The 22,266-nt window shown below is 42.9% G+C and overlaps 1 protein-coding gene across 1 annotated transcript in view; it reads left to right on the top strand.

Moving 5' to 3' along the window:
* The window catches only part of LOC102433572 (ligand-dependent corepressor), a 67,929-nt gene extending 46,986 nt beyond the window's left edge, over positions 1-20,943 (top strand). The window contains exon 6 of the mRNA XM_014456907.2: positions 14,275-20,943. Coding sequence (XP_014312393.1) covers positions 14,275-18,601 — 4,327 coding nt within the window. The 3' untranslated portion in view covers positions 18,602-20,943. The remainder of the gene's footprint in view (positions 1-14,274) is intronic.
* The last annotated feature ends 1,323 nt before the right edge of the window (positions 20,944-22,266 follow it).

The following is a 22,266-nucleotide window of genomic DNA, read 5'->3' as shown; positions in this document are numbered from 1 at the left end:
CCAGGCTGACTGTCTGTGAGATCAGCTGTGTGGAAAACTTCTGTCCTCTGGGGAGGTGCTAATCTAGCCTTTGCCTGAGGCGATCCAGCAAATGGCTCTTCGCAGGGCTTGGGCGGGGCGGGGCGGGATCAACAGGGCGGGCGGAGGGAGCAGTTATGGCTGCTCTCAGTCCCTTCCCAGAGGCTCTGCTTCTCAGAACCCCGGCAGCCGCTGCAAACCTCGGAGAGAAAGCTGCCCTCAGATTCCAACTGATGCCGGACAATCCCGCTTCTCCCGTCTGAGTCTGAGTCTGAGTCCCTAGAGACTCGCCTGGATCTGGAGCCCAGAGTCTGAGACTCCCTCCAGACTGAAAACGTCAACCGCGCCCTCAGCCACCAGCCCCGCTTTGCGCAAGCACCTAGGTACCTTTGTATTTTCCACACTTCGCCTCTTCTGAGCCTCGGTTTGCTGTTCTCTTTCCTTCTAGTTGAAGAGCCTCTCCTCAGCCAGCTTTCCTGTGGTCCTGGGTGATGTCTGTTCCGTCTTTTAGTTGTATTTTTGAAGTGGTTGTTTGTGGCAGCAGTCTCCGGTGTTTACCTATGCCGCCATCTTGGTTCAATCCCTTCCTTCCCACCTTAATTTTTTCCTTCACTTCCTCCCTGGACCTGCTTTGCTCCCTCCCCCATTTCTTCCTTCTTCCCATTCTCTTTTTAAGCTCTACCGGCTCCCCTTTAAAACTTTTCTTCCCTCCCTCTTTCTCTCTCATCCTACCTTTGCCATACATTCTTCTCTACTTACTTCCACTGTTTTAATATCTATCTACCTGCCTAATTATTCACTATCATTTATCTTTTTTCTTTTCTGACTCCTACTTTTAAAATCTGTGTCCAGTACACAACTATACTTGATTTTCATTATAGTTCCTACAGTTCACTCATACATCCTCTTTCCTTCTGTAACTCTGCTCTCTACAGACTCCTTTATAAAGTTCTTCCCTCCCTCCTTCCCTTCTTAAAGCTTCTGTGAGGGGGTGGGGGGGGGCGTTAACCCCCAGCCCAGGTTTCAGCCCCGGCCAGCTGTTTGCCACCCCTCCTTCCCTGGCCTCCCCACCACCGTCCTCCCATTCCCTGCCCGGGACGCCCAGCCCAGCAAGGGTGGCAGAGGCCCAGGCAGCCCGGGCACTGCTGCTGCTGCTGCGAAGCAGGAGCGTCTCCGCCCAGAAGGCCTCAGACCGTCCACCACTCCGTTCCGGACCCATGGGCACCTACCCACCAACGGCCCGCACCGGGGGCCACGGCAAACCTCCCGTGTCTGGGCAGTGCTCCTGCCCCACCCCTCACCAGGCACACCTGCTCCTGCTGCAGTCACCACCCCTTCCTGCATGCAGCCCTGCGTTTCTTTCCCTTTTCCATTCCTGCATCTTTTTCTTGTTCCCTTTCTGTATTTCTCTTTCTCCTCTTGGCCTGTCTACATGCAGGCCTGCCTTCCTCTCCCTCTCCTTTCTTATCCCCTCCTATTGTATCCTATCCTCGGGCCTTGCAGCTGCCTGAGCAAAGGGCGGGGACGCAGCCTGCTGATCCCATGACGTGATGCTGTAACATAATTTGCATAGTTCTCTATTAGTATAGAATAGATTCCCGTCGTAAAGTGGATAGGGAAGAACAGCTGGATTATAATAATAAAAAGTAGAAATGATATCAATATATTTTAGAAAACTTGTCAAACTCATAATATATATGTAATTAAAAGCGACTTCTGATCATTTCTAATGATATTTTATATTTTAAAAATAATGCTATTGTTGGTAATTGGCCTATAGACTATCTTCTAGTTGATTTTTTCTTCTTCTTTGACTCTCTAGCTACTTCTGCCTTTTGGTCTGGTATTTATAAAATTGGAAAATAATGCCACATCTTTATAGAACATTTTTCTGGAAAACTAATTATTATTCCTTACTAAATTTCAAAGCTATAACTACTTATTTCTCTTTTTTTGTTTGTATTGTTTCCATTGATTTTGTAGTGAGAGGAAAAGAGAGGGAGAGAGAGTCCTCGATTGGCTGCCTCCTGCCTTCCCTGTCCCGGGGATCGGGCCTCCAACCCGGGCATGTGCTCTGACTGGGAATCGAACCAGCAACCTCTTGGATGACTTTCAGCCAACTGAGCCGTATCTTGTCATTATCTATTCTAAACTGGTGGCTTGATCGGTGTAATAGGTTTATAATCTAGCATCTCACAAATGAATGAATTTTAGTTCTCTTTTCTTCAAATTGATACTTATCTCTTCAGTTGTTACGACCTTATTTTTAAAAAAGGAGTTACTTCTGCTCTGGCTAGGTTGCTCAGTTGGTTGGAGCCTCCTGTTCACCAAAAGGTTGTGAGTTCAATTGCTGATCAGGGTACATACCTAAGTTGTGGGTTTGATCCCTGGTTGGGCACATAAGGCAACCAATGGATGTTTCTCTCACATCAATGTTTCTCTCTCTCTTCCTCTCTCTCTCAAAAAAATCAATAAAACATATCCTCCAGTGAGGATTTAAAAAAAAAATGTTATTTCTTTTTTTTTTTTTAAATATATTTTATTGATTTTTTACAGAGAGGAAGGGAGAGAGATAGAGAGCTAGAAACATCGATGAGAGAGAACCATCGATCAGCTGCCTCCTGCACATCTCCTACTGGGGATGTGCCCGCAACCCAGGTACGTGCCCTTGACCGGAATCAAACTTGGGACCCTTCAGTCCGCAGGCCGACGCTCTATCCACTGAGCCAAACCGGTTTCGGCTGTTATTTCTTTTAATCCAGAATTTTCTTCTCTGATTCTCCTGGTATTCGAATTATTTCAGGCACCCTTCGTCTTAAAAGTACAGGAATCAGGGAAATTGCATCAGGGAAATGGAGTGGAAAAAATGGAAAACGGTATTGCTTTCTGCCATTTTCTGAGTTGTGGAATTATTTTTTCCCAAGGATTGAGTTTTTCTCACCAGATATTTGCATTCAAATGTAAAAACATATACCCAAGTCATGTAATGTTAGATTTTGTAGCTGAAAGAAGTAAAAAAAATCCTTTCTTTAATAGAAAATATTATTAAGTAACACAGTAAATAACCTTTCTTGTATTGAGTGTCCACTTTATCATTATGATAAAATGCTTATCATTTTCCAAATGGTAAGCATTTTAACACAGAATTTTATCAGATTCAATTTATAAGTTGTTGACTTTTTGTTGTTTTGGGGAGAAGGGGTAGTGAGTATCAGACTGCATTTACAGCTGAAATAGGCTTGTTTTCAGAAGTTTGGAAAAGATGTTCTCAAAACAAGACCTTTTTAAAAGGTTGATCACTATATAATTAATAGTTTAAGCCATGATTTAGTTAGAGTTACTTGGAAAGTAAGCAAAAATAAATCAGAATTTCCAAGTATTAAATATTGTGTCTGGAGCTTTTTATAGGCATGTAAGAATGCTATGGTTTGTTGACTAGTAGTTTTAGAATGTTAATTGCACTCTTTAGCTTTATTTGATCAGCAATATGAAATGATAAGGGATTATTTGGTACTTGGAATTTCTTTCAACTTGGTATATACTAGAAAGATCACTTAGCTAAGTGTAGAAGTATGGGGATTTGTGCATGCACAGTGTTTAATCATCAAAACTTTAGTTTTCCAGTGAAATAATTTGGGGGATCTTCTGCCTATTTGATGTGGTTTTAGTTGCACTCTTATCTAATGGGAGCTCTGCACATTTCAAACAGATAATTCGGATCCTAGCTAGCACAGTTCAAGGTGTTCATTCCAGTGTCTACTAAATTGACTTGAGACAGTTTGTCAGGAAAACCTGGCACTGTAACTTTAGCTAGACAGAGATGGATTAAGAAAGTAACCAGAATAGCCATAACCAGTTTGGCTCAGTGGATAGAGCCTGCGGACTGAAGGGTCCCAGATTCGATTCTGGTCAAGGGCATGTACCTTGGTTGCGGGCACATCCCCAGTGGAGGGTGTGCAGGAGGCAGCTGATCGATGTTTCTCTCTCATCGATGTTTCTGACTCTCTATCCCATTCTCTTCCTCTCTGTAAAAAGTCAATAAAATATATTTTTTTAAAAAAGAAAGTAACCAGAATGGCAAATTCTTATGAGGTGCTAGGAATTGGTGAGTCTGTGTAGACCAGATTTTCAAAATGGATCAACCAGTTGCAACCTATTGGTTGTAAGATCAATTTTGTGGGTCCTAACCAACATTTTAAAAAGAGAAAAGATCAGAGTACATCAGGATAAATACTATTTCATTAAAAGTTGTGTGTTACACACATACAAAACTGGGATATACATACTGGGTCACTTTATAAAAAGTATTTATTCTGGGTTGCAGTCAAAATCAAATTGCTGTTGAAAGCCATTATGTAAAAATCATACCTTTCATCTCTGTTTTTCTGATGCCTTGGAGAATATACTAGCACACCTCCTGTGCGCTTACAGTAGGACTGTCGGACCTTTAAGATTCCCTCTTCTTTCCCTACCTCATTGATTTGAATTCATTTTCATTGAAAGTTTCTTCTTTTCCCTTATGATTATGTGTCAAAATATTTCCTCTGCCCTTTTCAATTCCTTTGAAAAGTGTCTTAGGAAAATTATTTTCACTCTGTAGTAATTTATTGGGTTAACTTATTCATTAGTTACTTACGCCTGAGCTGAGCTAAGCCCGAAGTTTTAGGCAGCGATGCTCCCTAGTCCTGGACCTAGAGATGGTTCACTATCCAGAGGAGGAGACAGCCAAGTCAACCGTTCCATTCAGCATAAGTGCTATTGAATAAAAGGTGGAAACAAAGCATGAGAGCAGAGAAGTATCTAACAGCCCCGGGGAAGAGGTGCTAAGGAGGACAGAGTGTGAGCAGTAGGAAGCTGATTTTAATCTTTGAGAAGATGGCTGTTCTGGATAATATGAAGCAAAGTCTAAAATGAGGGAAGACTAGTGGCAGGGAGCTTAGAATATAGTATTCTCCAAGGGAAGTCAAATCAGTGTAATTGAACTGGGAGCAAGAGAGGTCATGGAACTAGGGATAAGATTGAGGTATAATAAATACCTAAGTTGAGTATGTATATACTAGTGTGTGTGTGTATGTGTGTGTGTGTGTATGTACATTTAGTTACATTTTGTTTTCCAATATTCCTGAGTAAAGACTTGAATATTCAGATGATTCTGCTTGGTTCACTCTACTTTAGCACATCTCCAACAGTAGTCTTGAGTGTTTCCAAAGAGAGGTGTATGGGATGGTTATAAAGGACTGTTAATTCTGAGAGCACCCCAGAGAGAATGGTAGATATAAAAGTACTTTGCTTATCCCTATATTTTAAATATGTATATATGTGTGTGTGTATATATATACATACACACACACACACACACACACACACACACACACACACACACTAGAGGCCCGGTGCACAAAAATTTGTGCACTCGGGGGGGTCCCTCAGCCCGGCCTATGCCCTCTTGCAGTCTGGGACCCCTCGGAGGATGTCCACCTGGGGGATCGGGCCCAAACTGGCAGTCAGACATCCCTCTGGCAGCCTGGCAGCCCTCGGGGGATGTCCACTTGCCAGCGGGGAGCAGGCCTAAGCTGCAGTCAGACATCTTAGCGCTGCTGAGGAGGCAGGAGAGGTTCCCACCACCACCGCTGTACTGGCAGCTGTCAGCCTGGCTTGTGGCTGAGCAGAGCTCCTCCTGTGGGAGTGCACTGACCACCAGGGGGCAGCTCCTACATTGAGTGTCTGCCCCCTGGTGGTCAGTGTGTGTCATAGTGACCAGTCATTCCCAGTTGTTCTGCTGTTAGGGTCAGTTTGCATATTACCCTTTTATTATATAGGATAGAGGCCTGGTGCATGGGTGGGGGCTGGCTGGTTTGCCCTGAAGGGTGTCCTGGATCAAGGTGGGGGTTCTGCTGGGGTGCCTGGCCAGCCTGGGTGAGGGACTAATGGGTGTTTGCAGGCTGGTCACACCCTCTTCAGGGTGGGGGTCCCCACTGGGGTGCCTGGCCAGCCTGGGTGAGGGACTGATGGCTGTTTGCAGGCTGGTCAAGCCCCCCCCCCAGTGGAGACCCTCACTCCATGGAGGTTTGGCCAGCCTGGGTGACGGGCTGATGGCTGTTTTCAGGCTGGCCACATTCCCTTTAGGGTGGGGGGTCCCCACTGGGGTGCCTGACCAGTCTGGGTGAGGGGCTGAGGGCCAGTTTCAGGCTGGCCAAACCCCTCCAGCAACGGAAGCTCCCAGCCTCTCCTTTTTTTCTTTTTTTCTTTTTTATTCTGGGATTTATTTACCTTCTACAGTTGAAACTTTGTAGCCTTGAGAGGAGCTCAGAGCCGGCCAGGGCGAGCGGGAGGGAAGCCTCCTGCTCACTCCAGCTCTGTGGCCATGGCCGGCTGACAGCAGGTATCTGGGGTTTATTTACCTTCTATAATTGAAACTTTGTTGCTTTGAGTGGAGCTCAGAGCCAGCCGTGGCAGGCGGGAAGTTGGCTTCCTCCATCATTGGGGCAACCAAGCCTCCTGCTTGCTCCAGCTCTGTGGCTGCCGGCCGCCATCTTGGTTGGGTTAATTTGCATATAGTCGCTCTGCTTGGCTGGTGGGTGTGGCTTAAGGCATAGCAAAGGTACGGTCAATTTGCATGTTTGTATTTTATTAGTGTGTGTGTATACATATATATCTATCCTCTAACATAAATGAGGTGAACAAATGGGAAATAATATTAAATCTTGAGAAGGTATCCTAGAAATCCTTTTAATGTTTTATAAAGTGGTGGTCTGGGTCCTTTAATTATAGTTATTTCTTAAGAGTGCCATCATTGTGTCAGTTTTAAGTGATTTTACTATATGACAACACAGGTAGAACTTGCCACTTTTAAGGATCATGCCACAGATTAGTATGGTTTCAAGAATGGAGATGAAGAACCTCAAAAAGATCCCATAAAATCATGAAAAATTCAGGATGCTATCAAATATCTGCATATTTAGATATATAATCTGCTAGCTGCCCTAAGAGAAAGTAGGAATATTTGACTGTTAAATGTCTTTTTGTTGGTTTATGTTCCCCATGCCTCCTTTAGGTCCCCCTCGCCCCCGCTGCATACACACTGCCCTGCAAGGTGGTGGTGTGGGTTTTTGTTTGAGTTTATTTTTATTGTCATCATCATTATTATTTCAAAAGAAGTCCATTCCCGTTGCAATGGGAATCTTGCCTGGACTCTGACTTCTCTCAGTCCCACTCCAGGGAAATTGTGCAGTCCTTGGCCTCTATTAGACCTTGGCAAATGTTTCTTTCCCTCCACCGTCTTTAAAAGAGCATGTGATATGGTGTGTTTTCTCTCGCTTAGAGAGTGAGCACCTCTATATTCTGCTTAAGCGGTGGTATTATTTTAGTCTATTATGGTCCTTGTCATTTAAATTGGGAATTAAAGGGAAATTTCCCCCAAAGAACAACATAGATTTTTAATCCCCTACCTGGTGCGTGCGCGCGCATGTGCGCGGCACAACACACACACACGCGAGAGTTATTAGATTGTGATGAGCGCCCCTGTAAGCCTGACCTTATGCCAGTTATGCCTTTACATCCAGATCTCTCTTTAATCTGGTTCCACTAACTTAGGCAGGCTAGTAATAGACACTCTTTTTCTGTTCAATTCAGCCCTGCGCAGAGGTCTGTCCCCTTTGTCTGAAATCATTATCTTATTTCTTAAAGAATATTTCAGTGTTTTTTTAAGAATTCTTATACTACTCATTAGATTAATAATTTAGGTACTTAAATTATTACTTAGTTTATATCACTTAGTACTTAGTTATATCACTTAGGGATATCCCCCCCTACCCCCACCCCCACTTCCAACAACTATAATTTTTTAAATGTATGCCATCTGGTTCAAAATTCCATGTCTTTCACAGCCTCTGAACCCTCCCCCCAAGGGTAGATGCATTTCCCAGTGTAGGGCAAAGACTTGTCAGCAGACTTATTCAGGCCCTTGAATACATTTAACATTTTTGGTGCTTATTTAAAAGAATCAGAGTAAGGAATTAGAGAACATAATTTCAGATTACTGTTTGGCAAAAAAACAAAACACTAAATAAGATTTATTGCCTCGAAGGGGGGCTGATGACGCATTTTTATGTTTATGTTTTCATATATTTAAAGAGAAGACTTAAGCCAAATTTACAGCTCTTGACTATTGGGTCTACTCTGTCTAATGTATTCTCTAGCTTTCTCTCCCCTTCTCGTTTACTGCAACTACCTTTTCCTGCTACTAAGACTAGCTCCCATCCAAATATCCTTCACTGTCTCTAATGATCTTTTTTAGTCAAGAAGAATATATTTTGATTATTAATGATGTTAATCTTGCCATCAAGCAGTTTTATTGGTAAAGAACAGATATTGACTACCGGAATCTACCAATCCCAAATTCTAGACTCTTAAAATTGTCGTTTCAGCTCTCTGCCACATCTCTATTTGATCTGTGTTTTATCCTAAATAACATAAGTGCTGACGATCCACCATTTATATTAACCACAGGAATGCTTTCCTCGGGGTAATTTAAGTATTGCAGTATTGACAAAGTAGGTGAGTTCTTCTGTGTCTAACCTCTGATCTAGAAAAACATTGCTGAGTAAATCATTAAAGATAGGATTGTGAAATAACATCATTCTTAAACTATGCCTTTCAAAGTTTTTATGAATATTATCTTATCCTTTTACCACACCCTTAAGAATTTGACATGTAAGGTCATGAAGGCCATTACTCACCATAAGAAACTCAAAACTAGTCCAGGTAGTCAGAAATCAAGTCCCCCTCTTTCCACAGCCCTTTCTCCCATTTACCAAACCCTAGAACAGGGGTGGGCAAACTTTTTGACTCGAGGGCCACAATGGGTTCTTAAACTGGACCGGAGGGCCGGAACAAAAGCATGGATGGAGTGTTTGTGTGAACTAATAAAATTCAAAGTAAACATCATTACATAAAAGGGTACGGTCTTTTTTTTTTTTAGTTTTATTCATTTCAAATGGGCCGGATCCGGCCCGTGGGCCGTAGTTTGCCCACGGCTGCCCTAGAATCTTACTGCTCTTCAGTGGTAGTGGTAAAGTAATTTCTGATTCATAAATAACTCACTTAACTCTTACAGAGAGTCCTGTTGTTGAGCGGAAAAAACATGAACTCAAGTGATTTCAAAATCTGCGATAAACTATTATTCTTATAAAGATCTGATATAGTCAGATGTGAGGGACATGCTGTGGTGTTGACTATAACACTGAACTAAAACATAGGGCTTCCCCTTTGGCTGATTGAGTGAATGGTCTGCGGGACAGAAACTCACCCTCTCTACTTTCCCTGCTTACTGCCTATAGTGGGGATTCTACATCAGGGTAAATGATACCTTTTGGCTCTACTAAAGGCACAAGGCTATTGGAAAAATTAAATAACTAGAAGCAAAGGTAAAGACTAACTGTTTAAAACTAGGGTACAACTGGCTAGCACCCATTGTTTAAACCTGAAAAAAATTGTGATAGAATTAAACTTCGGGAATTGAGGTTAATTTTTAAAATTAATATTCAAATGAGATGAAATTAAAATTCATCTAAAACTATTGAGAAGATTTCTAGAGAAATATCAAGGTAGGCAGAGGCACAGTCAAAAGTGATTTTATTACTATAGTTATAAAGTTAGCTATTATGGCAGGGCCACTGAATGACACGGTTAGTATTAACGTCAAGGTTTTCAGGCCCAGTTGAAGCTACTAGTGGGCTCATGCCTGTGTGTCCAGTTGCCAACCAGACATCTCAGATTCAAAATCTTAGAAACACTTTCACTCAGTGTGTACAGATCAGAACCCATCAGACACAACACACTCCACCAATCACCAGCCGCCAGCTCCATTGCCTTTGTTCCTATCTCACTAAATGGTGCTGCCCAGGAAGAAAACCCAGAGGCATCCTTGATGCTCCCCTCTCCCCTCCCTTCTTTCTTGCTAAGAGAAAACCAGAAATGTGGTCCCTATGTACACACATATAGCTTATATCTGCTTGGAAAGCTAAGACAAAGACAAATTGAGTCAGTAAAAGATACAAATTATAGAATAAGTATACAAGACCCCTTATAATTGCTAGTGAATTTTATGAAACCATTATGGCATAGGATTTCAGGAACACGTGCAGTCACTCCAGGTGGGATCGCTTTGTGGTAGCCAAGGGTGTAACTGGTAAGGAGCATCCTATGGCTTGCTCTGATGACCTGTGGTTCACTAGTACATCAGCCCTGATCCTTTCTACCAAGAAAACACACACGCAAATAACCTTTGTTAAAGTCTCTTTCTCTCTAGCCAGGTTGCCATTTGCAACTTTAATATTTTTATCTCCTGAGCTTCCCTAAACCACTGCTGTAAATGCCTCTTAAGGCTGGTGTTGCCTGTGTCCGCCTCTCTGGTGCTGTGTTTCAGCATCCAAGTGCTGCACTGCAGTGTTCCAGGGTAGACAGAGTTCAGTGGGTACTAATGCCTTGGTTGTGAAGACACCACCTCCCCTTACTATGACCCTGCAGTTTAGTTCATACCTACCTGTGGTCTGAGCCACATTGCCACAGCCATTGCTTCAGGGTTGGTTGCATGGCTCTTTGGAATAACTAAATATTGAAGCACTATTAAATTATTGAAATATGTAACAGCAGCAGATCCAACTCTTATAACCTTAAAGGAAGTTAGATCACTTGAGACTTACTCAGTTTTTTATTTTATGTGAGCATCACTTTAGAAGAAAATACTTCCTCAGTTTTCTTCAGAGCACTCTGTCCTCTTACTGGGCACATGCCTTGATTTAATTAATCTCAGGCGTATTGTTCTGTTCATCCCAAGTGCTACAGCCTGCTTCCAGAGCAGTCTCAGGCATAAGTCAGTGTCCCAAAGATTTTCACAAACTTGGTGATGACTATGCTTCTTGAGTTGGGGACAACCATTTCTCTTCAGTTTTTCCTACAATAAGATTTCAGGGTATTTCTTTATCTATCTCATACACTGTTACCAACCTTTTTGCCTTCTTTGTGTATTGCTAAAATGCATTTAGAGTACCTTTGATGCATTGGAAAGGTCGAAAATCGCACTTATGTGTAGTCACGTATTCAGAAACATCAGAAACACATCCAAGAACCAAAAACTGAGGAATAAAGGCCTCTGAGCAGTTGAAGTTGTTGTTAGAAAATCCACATACTTTACATATAAAACTATTCCTCAAACCTTCATTCTGAGCCTATTTATTTTTGCTTACAGTGAGCAGAGGTATTCTACAAAAGGTATGAGTGGGGCTCCTACACACAGCTTCTATTTGGAAGCCAGTAAGAAGAAAGATTTTCATAAAATACAGACTGCCACTGTGGCTTTTCTGTATTTCGGCAGACAAACTCACTCAATTAAGTAGCCCCCAAAACTACCAATGTAGTTCATTTTAGAATAATAAAAAGCATGACTAACTTTAATAACAGTGTACATGGTAATGACCCTGAGTCATTAAATGGACTAAATTGTGTTCAGAGGAGGATATACTTTTTAAGACTTCCATCAAAAAGATTTAAAATATTTGATACTTGAAGGGAAAACAGAAAATTCATTTAAATTGGGAATGAACTTGTAAGGAAATGTTAATGTGCATTCCTGATCTCTAAGTTATTTTTACTGAAGCATTTTTAATATGATTGGCTGACAATGATGATAACTGATATTGGTATAAACTTTGCAGGCTTTTCTTTGTAGAAATTCTATGTGGTAGATGGGGCAGGTTAACCAAAATGGTAAAGTGTTTTGACCAAGATCACACAACCAGAAGTGGTGACTACTCTCCACTATCTCACAGTGCTATATCCTGTAACAAATACAGGCATACTTCGTTTTATTGCGCTTCACAAATATTGTGGTTTTTTGTTTTTTGTTTTTACCAACTGAAGGCAAGACCCTCCACCAACAAAATGATTAGGACTTGCTATATTGCGACACTTGCTTTATTGCGTTATTTTTATATAAATATAAAAATATATTTATATGCTTGTGTTACTAGTATACTGTTGGTACCCAAAGTACCTTCTGGGTGGGGTCCTTCGGCAGGGGCCCTCTGTTCCTCCAGCTGCAAAGTCTGCAGCTGCATGAGGAGTTAAGCTCCTGTGTGCATCTCGTTGGGTCCTAGAGTTGGCATGACTTAATAGTCCCCCACCTGAGGGTGTCATTGGTGTCTCCCCTGTTCTGAGGGAAGGAGGTTATTGCCATTCTTACACAGCAGGAGGAGACTCTTCCTGTTGCCCTTCCAGCAGTTGCCTTTTAAAAACTTTCTCCTGAAGGACAATATATAGAAAGAAAATTACACGTATCATAGGAGTACTGCCCAATGAGTTTTTGTAGTTGCTTTTCTTCTTTTTGTTAGACTGTTGCCCCATTGCCATCATGTACTTTAAAGTTTACCATCCCCTACACCTGTGATAATATTTCTGTAATAATATTGTTTTGTGGTTTACTCACAATTCCATGATCAGTTTCAAGTTTGAGGTAGGCATTTTCCAAGACATGCCCATCTAACCCGGAGCCTAACGTAGACCCGTTCAGATATCCATGGAACTGCTGAAGAAAAGTGCTCTCTTGCTAGTTGTGAACATAAAACACAGTCTAACCTTTTTGCTTGTAAAAGTTTTAACAACAGATTTCACCAATAGTTTCTTGATTTCATTTCGTTCGGTATTTAGACATGTGTCAGCAACTTTTCACCACTTGGTCCTAAAATCTCCCTGAGTCAGGAACAGAGAAACTGAAATGGAGACCTGCTTTTGGTGCTTTGTGTTTTATGTTCATTATCTAATATCTCACAACAATCCTTTGAAATACTGAAATTCAGGTGCAATTTACCGACGAAGCAACCAAGTTCAGAAAGGTTAATTTGCCCCAGATTCTGTAAATAGTAAATGTCAGAGTGAGAAGTAGAATCTAAGTTTTTCAGATTCCACAATCTGTGCTCTTTTCAATAAAACCCTACTGCTTCAGAGGCCAGAGGAGGATGGGGAAGTAGGAGGCTGGCGTAGGTTGGCTAGGGTAAGCCTTCCTATAAGGCACCTCATGGCTGGGAGATAATGTCACAGATTGAAGAAAAGAAGAGTTACCTTGGAGATATTATCAAACAACATCTGTTCAGCACATTTATTAAGCTGCCCTCAGTGCTCTGCCATGTTACATAAAGAGTCAGATAATAGGCTCCTGAAGAAATGTAATCTAGAGAAAGAGAGATTGAGAGATTGTATAAAACTCCAGAGCATTGGAGCACTCCAGTTGCATGGGCTTAGTAAGACCCAGACATCCAGAAACACTGAGCCGCTCTTGCAAACTCTTGGCTGTCTAGCCAGGAATTGCCGTTAGCCTGTTTTGAACCTTGTATGGTCCTTTCCTGCTGCCCCCACTGTCCAGGTTAAACTCTAAGAATTGTCCTGGATGACTTATAAAGTGTGAAAGGGGTTCTTTAATGTAAAATGACTTCCCTGTGGATTATTATAAATGGTTATTGAAGGTCTAAGACAATGCCACAGTTGGGGTTTGACTAAAGACATAATACCGCCTTGCACTGACAAAGCCCTACAGCTTACAATGTCATTTCACATCTGTTTTCTCACTTAGAGGCCAGGAATCAGGAATGGCTTGTCATTCCATTTTTCAATGTGTATGAAATGTGAAATTATTGATCTCAGTTCATCCATGCCCCAGGAAAGGGGTAGAGGGTTCCTGCATTATTATTTGCAGAATTAGAAAGTCTAGCCAATTGGTCATGCTGAGAAACCATATTAAAACTATAATTTCTCAAAGTATTTCTACACCAAGATTTGTAATGTAATGTACCTGAATTTTTGTCAGTTTTGTGGACTTATAAAGCAATAATTACTTAACAGTAGTACCCAGATCTAAAACAAAAGTATATATTGACTAATGAGTTAATAATGTGACCAAAATTTAATTTTTTGAAAAAAGATTTATTTTCAATATTTCTTCTTTAGAAGATAAAAATTATTTGTGAATGATCACTTAAAAAGTATGAAGGATGTTGTCACTAAAAATTGAGAGTAGAACAGCCTTATACTTAATTAGTTAAAGATTGATTTATTGAAGCAAAAGTATATAGGCATTTAGAAGGAGTTTTGGCTACAGTGTTCACTCTCTTTACAACATGAGTAACATCTGGTGAATTTCAAAATGTAAAAATGGTTCTTTGGAGAATGACCATTCTAATTCCTTCTTTCTCTTTGTCTGTCTAGTGAGAACGCAACAGAGGCAATAGCAGTAGATTCTAACAATCAGTCGAAGTCCCCCCTGGAGAAGTTTATGGTCAAATTGTGCACTCATCATCAGAAGCAGTTCATTCGTGTTCTGAACGATCTGTACACCGAATCTCAGCCAGACACCGAGGACCTACAACATTCTGATTCTGGAACAATGGATGCATCCACTTGCAATGCTGGCTGTGCCCAGCTAGGCACCAGACATAAGGAAAATGATGCTCTGTGTCTCGATATGAAGTCTCCTCATTCTGTAGATTTGATAGACTCATCAGGCTCTCACAGTCCTCTACCCTTGGCAGAAAAGGCCCTGAAGGAGCCTCCTCCTGAGACGAACTCTGTAGATGGAAGAGAGAATGCCTTGACTAATGTACAGAAAGATCCCTCTGAACTTCCAACCACTAAACCTAATTCTGGGAGTTCAACGGATAGTTCCACTCTGGGATACCTTAGTACATCTAATTCTTCCCCGTTCAACCTCCATCACACCTCTGAGAGCGTGGAGGGGCAAACCACTGGACAGGAGCAAGACACAAATGTGAAAGTATGTGAGGATGGTAAAGACCATATGCAGAGTTCAGCTTTAGTAGAAAGTCTGGTTGCAGGAAAATCGGCAACTGAGACTAGTGAGGAGAACAGCACCTGTATTGTTTCTCAAAGACATTCATTCAGAGCTTTATCAGAAGAGGCTTGGGACTCGGGGTTTACAGGGAATTCATCTAGAACTGCTGACAAAGAGAATACTTTACAATGTAGCTCCAGAATGCCTTTGCGCCAGGATTTAGAGGCAAGTGAACAAGATTCAAGGCCAAAGCAAGAGAACCATCTTCACTCACTAGGAAGAAATAAGGTGGGTTACCATTTGCATCCCAGCGATAAGGGCCAGTATGATCATTCCAAAGATGGTTGGTTAGCCCCCAGCCCCATGCCAGCTGTGCACAAAGCATCCAATGGACACTCTCGAACCAAGATGTTATCAGCCTCCATCAAGACAGCTCGGAAGAGTAAAAGGGCATCAGGGCTGAGGATAAATGATTATGATAACCAATGTGATGTCGTTTATATCAGTCAGCCAATAACAGAATGCCACTTTGAGAATCAGAGATCGATGTTGTCTTCTCGGAAAACAGCCAGAAAAAGTACTCGAGGGTACTTTTTCAATGGTGATTGTTGCGAGCTGCCGACTGTTCGCACACTGGCCAGAAACTTACACTCCCAAGAAAAACCAAGCTGCTCAACACTGGCATCAGAGGCAGTGGTCACTCCCAAACAGACCCTCATCATTTCAGCCCCGAGACCTACGGTGGATGTGCAGCTTCCCAGAGAGGACAACGCTGAAGAGCCTAGTGAAGAAATAACCTCCCCCAAGGAAGGAGACAGCGATGCTTCATCTGAGAAGAAATCTCAAGAGCCTGAGGTTTGCCCCACAGTGAACCAACCCAATCCAACCAGCTCCCCAAGGTCAGAGGAAGCAACAGCCTCCAGCCTGGCATGGCCTCTCCCAGCTCACCTTCCGGAAGAGGCCATGCCCGAAGGCAGCTCCATGGTCGCAGCTCCCACAGCAGGTGGGATAGCTTCCCCTGAACGAGACCAATGCCCAGCTGAACTGCCTGATGCAAAGGGGACGAGTGAACCTGAAGACTGTCCCCTGGTTCCCTCTACTGAGAGCTTTTCTGAGGGAGACAGAGAAGATGTTGTGTCTAGGCCTAGTTCTTCTCCTAAAACAGTCAGAAGGGCAGAAAGTCCTCTGTGCTCAGAAAATCAAAGTGCCCCCGTGAGCTTGGAGCCTCCTGCGAGCCTGGGAAAGGCTGAGGATGGACAAAGCATCAGTACTGAGACCGAGACTGAAGATGCCCAGGAGCTGGATTCTGACCCGCTCTCGAAGGAAAGCAGCACTTTGACTAAGAAAGACCCCAGTGACATTGAGGAAAGTAAGGCAGCAAGTAGTACAGGAAAATTAGAGGAAGAAGGTGATGATAGAAAACATCCTTCAGAAAAAGATATGTGTGAACAAACCATTGACTCACCTGAAGAGAACTCGGACAAGAAGAAAAAGGGTAAAAAATGTCCTGAGGCCTCAGATAGGTGCCTAAGAAGTCAACTTTCAGATTCTTCCTCTGCCGATAAGGACCTAAGAAATCAAAGTTCAGATTCTTCTTCTGCTTGCTCTGAGGTCAAGGTTTCTAAAAATCCTGGTGCAGAATGTTCTGAAAAAGAAGAGTACCCTGGTGGAACAACACCGGAGGACTTTCTGACCGAGGGTCTCCACCCAAAAGCTATGAATGACACCGAAAACCCATATGTCAATGAAAACCCCTCTGAGAAGGATGCTGAGCAGGAGGGCGAAGAAGGTGGGATCATCACTAGGCAGACTTTTAAAAACATGCTGGCAAAAGAGGCCAAAAAAGAAGAAGGAGATATTTTCCCCAACAGTGATCCTATTACCACAGTTGGCCAGCCCCTGCCTGGAGAGAGACTGGAAATCTATGTCCAGTCTAAGTTAGGTGAGAAAAATGCCTGTGACCTCTTAGAAAGTGTTCCATGTCCTTTCCCAGAGCAGTCAGAAGAGAAGCCAGGACCTGTTCCTGCACAAGACGTGGAGGAGGTTGTAAGTGAGATGGACAGCGCGAACGCCCAGCATAAAGGTGATGATCATGATGAGCCATCCATCGTGCTCGCGTTGTCAAGCAGTGGAAGTGATGATGATGCTGGGCCCTCAAAATGGGTACCAAGGCTCACGAGACAGACGTCTTCGAACTACAACCTAAGACATGCTCATTCTCTGGACTCCTTGGATACCACAAAAATGACTTCAGAAAAGGAAGCACAAGAAAACCCAGTACCCAAGGACGATGAAGCTTCAGAGAGAGGAGATCCCATAGATGAGGATGATGGGGAAGCAGTGGTCGACGACCAGCCCAAGTTTATGGAATGGTGTGCCGAGGAGGAAAACCAAGAGCTCATCGCCAACTTCAATGCCCAATACATGAAAGTTCAGAAAGGCTGGATCCAGCTGGAGAAAGAAGGCCAGCCAACACCAAGAGCAAGGAACAGGTCGGATAAGCTGAAGGAGATTTGGAAAAGCAAGAAAAGGTCACGGAAATGTAAGGGTCCATTGGAAGCTCAAAAGTTTTCTCCTGTTCAGATGCTGTTTATGACAAACTTTAAATTATCTAATGTTTGTAAATGGTTCTTAGAGACAACTGAAACCCGGTCTCTGGTCATCGTGAAGAAGCTCAACACTCGTCTTCCGGGAGACACACCTCCTGTCAAGCATCCTCTTCAGAAGTACTCACCTTCCAGCCTGTACCCCAGCTCACTGCAGGCCGAACGCTTGAAAAAACACTTGAAGAAATTTCCCGGAGCTACTCCTGCAAAGAACAACTGGAAAATGCAGAAGCTCTGGGCCAAATTTCGTGAGAATCCTGACCAAGTGGAGCCAGAGAATGGCAGTGACGTCAACCGTGGCCCCAGTTCTGAAGACAGAAAAGAGGAAGTCAAGGAAGGTAGAAATGGCCATCCTTCTACGAGCTCACCTACTCCAGCCAGTACCCGGATCCTTAGAAAGTATTCCAATATTCGAGGAAAGCTCAGAGCTCAGCAGCGCTTGATCAAGAACGAGAAAAAGGAAAGCCCTTTTGGTCTGGCTGTGGAAGGTAGACAGAGTTGTAAAAGTGTGTGCATCCACCCTCTGATGTCCCCCAGGCATGCCCTGCAGGTGGATGCCTACGGGTTTCCCATTAAACCCAAGCGTGCTGATGGAACAAAGGGAAGGAAAGGGAAGCAGATGTCTGAAATCTTGCCGAAAGCAGAAGTTCAGAATAAACGCAAGAGGACCGAAGGTGGCAGCACTCAGGACAGAAAGGACAAGGGTCTGGTGATGAAAGCCAGCAAAGAAAAACGTATCGATGGAGCCACCAAAACCCCTGCCGCCAAGAAGCCAGCTGCAAGGGACAGAGTCAGCCACCTGCCCAAAAAGACATCTTTGAAAGAAAATAAAGTGAAGATCCCTAAAAAGTCCTCTGGGAAGAGCTGCCCTCCCTTCAGGAAAGAAAAAGAGAACACAAACAAAAGACCTACCCAGTCCCCCGCCTCAGAGACAGTGACTAAACCTGCAAAGCAAAAAGGTGCAAATGAATCCTCTTCAAGGCCACAGAAAGCCGCCAACAGAAAGCAGAACAGTGGAAAGGCTGGGGCCAGACCCTTGATGAAAAGCCCGGAGAACAGTGCAGCCCAGCGAAAGCGAAAGCTGAAGGCAAAGCTGGACTCTTCCCACAACAAACGGCAGCGGCTGGACGCAAAGTGATCCGAGGGGTGGCAGCCAAGAGTAAAACTGTTCTATAGAAGGAACCCTTTATTTTGCATTAACTAAATCCGCTTTTATAAGCTTATCAAGCCTTTCAAACCTGCAGTTAATGGAGAACACCACAATTTAAGATGCCAGAAAATGCATCTCAGATGGAGAAGGAAGCTTGCAGTCTTTCTCCGAGGCTGAGTAAGGGAAGTTATATATTATATTCTGGTTGTTCCTTGGGTTTTAAACTTGGAACCAAGCAGTTGTAGTTTTTAAAAGTACAGTGCCTTATTTATCCCTTTTGTGTTTAAAATTTACAAAAGCTAAAAAGCTGATCTATGTGATAAAGGCTTGTATTTTATACTTGATGCACAAGCACTTGTACTGTAGCCGAGAAGACCACCGTCATGCACATAAAGTAGCTTCCCAGCAGCTCCCTGCAGTCTGTACGTGAGCAGACGCTCCCCTCTACAACCCCAGCAGTGAACTTCCCTCTCTGTCTGGTTTGTCTGTTTAAATGATATTTGAAAGCTAAACCAAATCATTTTTATGGTATGTGGAGAATGCAGAGGGCATTTATAATTATTGTAAAAGATTAATATTTCTGTTACCCTTTTTTAAAAATCATATTCATGGTAGGTCACTCCTACCTTTGATCTTTTGTCATTTGAAAAAAAATGGATTCTAAATTATGTGCCCATGAGACAGAAGGTGTGTTACCAGGTATTGATTTTGGTTTATGACCTCTAAAAATTATTTGCAATACTTGTCCTTACCATCATTTTCATTTTGGGCCTTGAGCTTGCTACCACTCTAACGAAGTCCCCCCACCCCCGCTTATAGCTGTAATTTGCCAATTAGGATGAAAGTGACTATGCTAATTTTCTTTTTTACCCTGAGTACTTCCATTTTCAAAAAGAGCCAAAATGTTATTTCCAGTAGTAGAAAAGTTTAAGAGTGTGTGTGCATGTGCATTTGGGTACATTTGCCTCTGGCTATTGGCCACAAATGTCTCCTAACCCCAGTTCCACAGTAAATTCTTTCTTCCCCATGTTCTGTGCTAGGGGATTCGTGAACTGGGTGCCAAGGCTTTCTGTGAACATCCTGCAAACCATTCTGGCACTGGGCTCAGAAAGGTCAAAAGAGCACAGAGTTATGTAAAGGCCACAGCAGACTTGCAGTTGGAGGAAGCAGCTCCAGTATCTTATAGTGGCCCCACATGGCCTGCACCCGAGCTAATGTTCATGTGGAAGTACAAGTTTAGAATGGGGTCCATTCTGATTGGTTAGCACCGTACTCATAGTTCATGCTTGTAGTATCACTCCTGCCTTTGCCATGTCAGGCTCAAAAGTGAGAGCTGCAGTATTTGTAATTGATAATGTTTGCCTTTCCCGGGTGAAGCCTCAAATGGGTGCATTGGCTTTACCTTGGTGCCTATAACATTGCTCCATTATAACACCGTGTGTACTCAACATTTCCATTGGGCCATTCTACAAAAAGGCTTAGTTGTTAAAGCCTCAACCAGTTTCTCAAACATGCTCTGTCACCAACACAGGCTTAAAAGGACAGCTGCTGCTCTGTCCTTTCTATTAAAAATTGTTCCATTTAGATTGTTTCAGACCAGTTTAGATAAACCCAGATGGACTTTTTTTATGCTTTAGTTTGTTTAGATCATGATAAAACAGGCCTTCTATCCAATCTGTAAAAGGCTTGCTGTATATGTACAACGAAAACTTCTGATGATTGGATAGGCCTGGAAAAAAGCATTTGATTCATGGGAAATGGAGAGTTGTATTGAATTTCATAGATAGTGAAGCCTATCTTCAGTGAAGCCGTGATTTTTTTTTCCTAATGTCTCCTCTATCCCATAAGTCTCAATTTTTTTATATATATATATCTTTGACTATGGCCAATGAAGAGCTACCTATGTTAATGAAACTGCTGAGTGTGTATGTTGGCAACCCTTTCTCAGCATTAAGTTGCACAAAAGCATTAATATGTTTTGAGTAAGTTCGTTTAATCTTTAAAAAGTGGTTTTAAAGTTTAAAAAAATCTTTATGTAGAGTCGTCACTGGATATTGTTTTTGTGGTGACTTATAGCTGAGGTTTGAGGATGTCAGGTGTGCGGATTCCTGTACATGCGTTCAAGATGCCCCCTTAGCTGCACATAGACGACCTTGGAAGGGTGCTTGCATTATGTTAGAGAGAGGTGTGAGGCAGTAGGTGGGTGGAACTGTTCCAGTTCCAGATTTATAATTCATTCCATTACTTTTCTACATTCTTTTTGTTTTGTAAAAGTTCACTTCAAGATAATAGCCTTCTCTCCCATTCTAAAAAGCATTTGAGAAAAGTTATCAATGTGTGTGTATGTATTTATTTATACACTTAATGCAGTGGATCATCTTTAAAATCAACTTACACTATAGTAGTGACTACACTTAAATAGACTGGGATTCTGCATAATTATGAGATTAAAAGTTTAGAATTATTTTTGTATTTGTTGAATCTTGTTTTTGCTGATTCAGTTAATTTTGCTAGAAAGAAAGAAAGAAAGAAAGAAAGAAAGAAAGAAAGAAAGAAAGAAAGAAAGAAAGAAAAAAGAAAGAAAGAAAAAGAAATTTAAGGGCTGTCTCCAGAAGGCCTTTTTACGCTTAAAGCCGATGCTGTCCCCCAGATACCTCCAAGCCCAGGCTTTGATATTGACTCAAGTCTCCCCTTGTCCCCCCTCTCTTGCAAAGACCTCCTTCTCATAGCCATCGCCACAGTATGGCTTGCCACCAGATGCAAAGTCAGTCTGTCCCACATTCTGGATTCCAGATCAGAAGGAAATTCTGCTTCTGGGCCTGAGCTCAGTGAAGTGATTGTCCTAATGGAGCCCAAGTGGATGCCCAGAGACCACTAATAGTATCTCTTAGCTTTGGGGGAAGCTGGGAGATGCTGGGAAGCATCACTGAAGCTCCACCCAGAGCTGGGTCCCCTTCTGCAGACACATCTTCCGTCCTGTGAGGCTCCCTGGGCCTGGGAGGACGCCCTGTGCCTCACCCCGCACTTCCTCAGGCATGTGGCGCAGCAGGAAGGCCGTGCTCCTTGGTTCTGCTCTTGAGCTTTCCTACATAGGAATGTTATTAGCATCTGTTCATCTGCAGTTGCTGGCCCCTTCGATCCCTTGGGTAGCCAGTTCTGTTGTGTCTGTATTTCATTAAAGACTTCTACATGGGCCTTACCTTAAAGAAGTAATCGTGAGCTGTGGCTTCCATGCCTCATGGCTGCTGAGGTGATACAGATAGAGGTGCAGTTAGTCATCCCTTCACATATGCGGTACTTTTCATGAAGCCTCTACACATCACACACTCGGGGCAGGTGAATCTCTCCCTGTTCAGACAGGTCATCAAAAAACACTTCCAGACAGTTACTTTGAGTTGAATTTGGGTCTCTGTCCTGCCTTGTGATGGATTCTGTGGTGAGGGCGGGAGTTGTCACTCATGAGGGGCAGCGTTTCTGTTGATGAGTGGAGCTAAGAGCCTGGTAGGAAAGGACTGCTATGTGATGCAGGCTGGCGAGGCTCTGGTGTCACCATCAACAGGCTGGTGTTGTCATCCTCCCTGGGACGGGGCTGGCATTTCCCAAGATGCTGGCCCAGGAGCCACACCCAGTCCTTTCGGTTTTAAGGCTCTCTG

This window comes from Myotis lucifugus, unplaced genomic scaffold, assembly GCF_000147115.1.
Source record: "Myotis lucifugus unplaced genomic scaffold, Myoluc2.0 scaffold_66, whole genome shotgun sequence".
Taxonomy (NCBI): domain Eukaryota; kingdom Metazoa; phylum Chordata; class Mammalia; order Chiroptera; family Vespertilionidae; genus Myotis; species Myotis lucifugus.
This window is presented reverse-complemented; position numbering and strand designations above follow the sequence as displayed.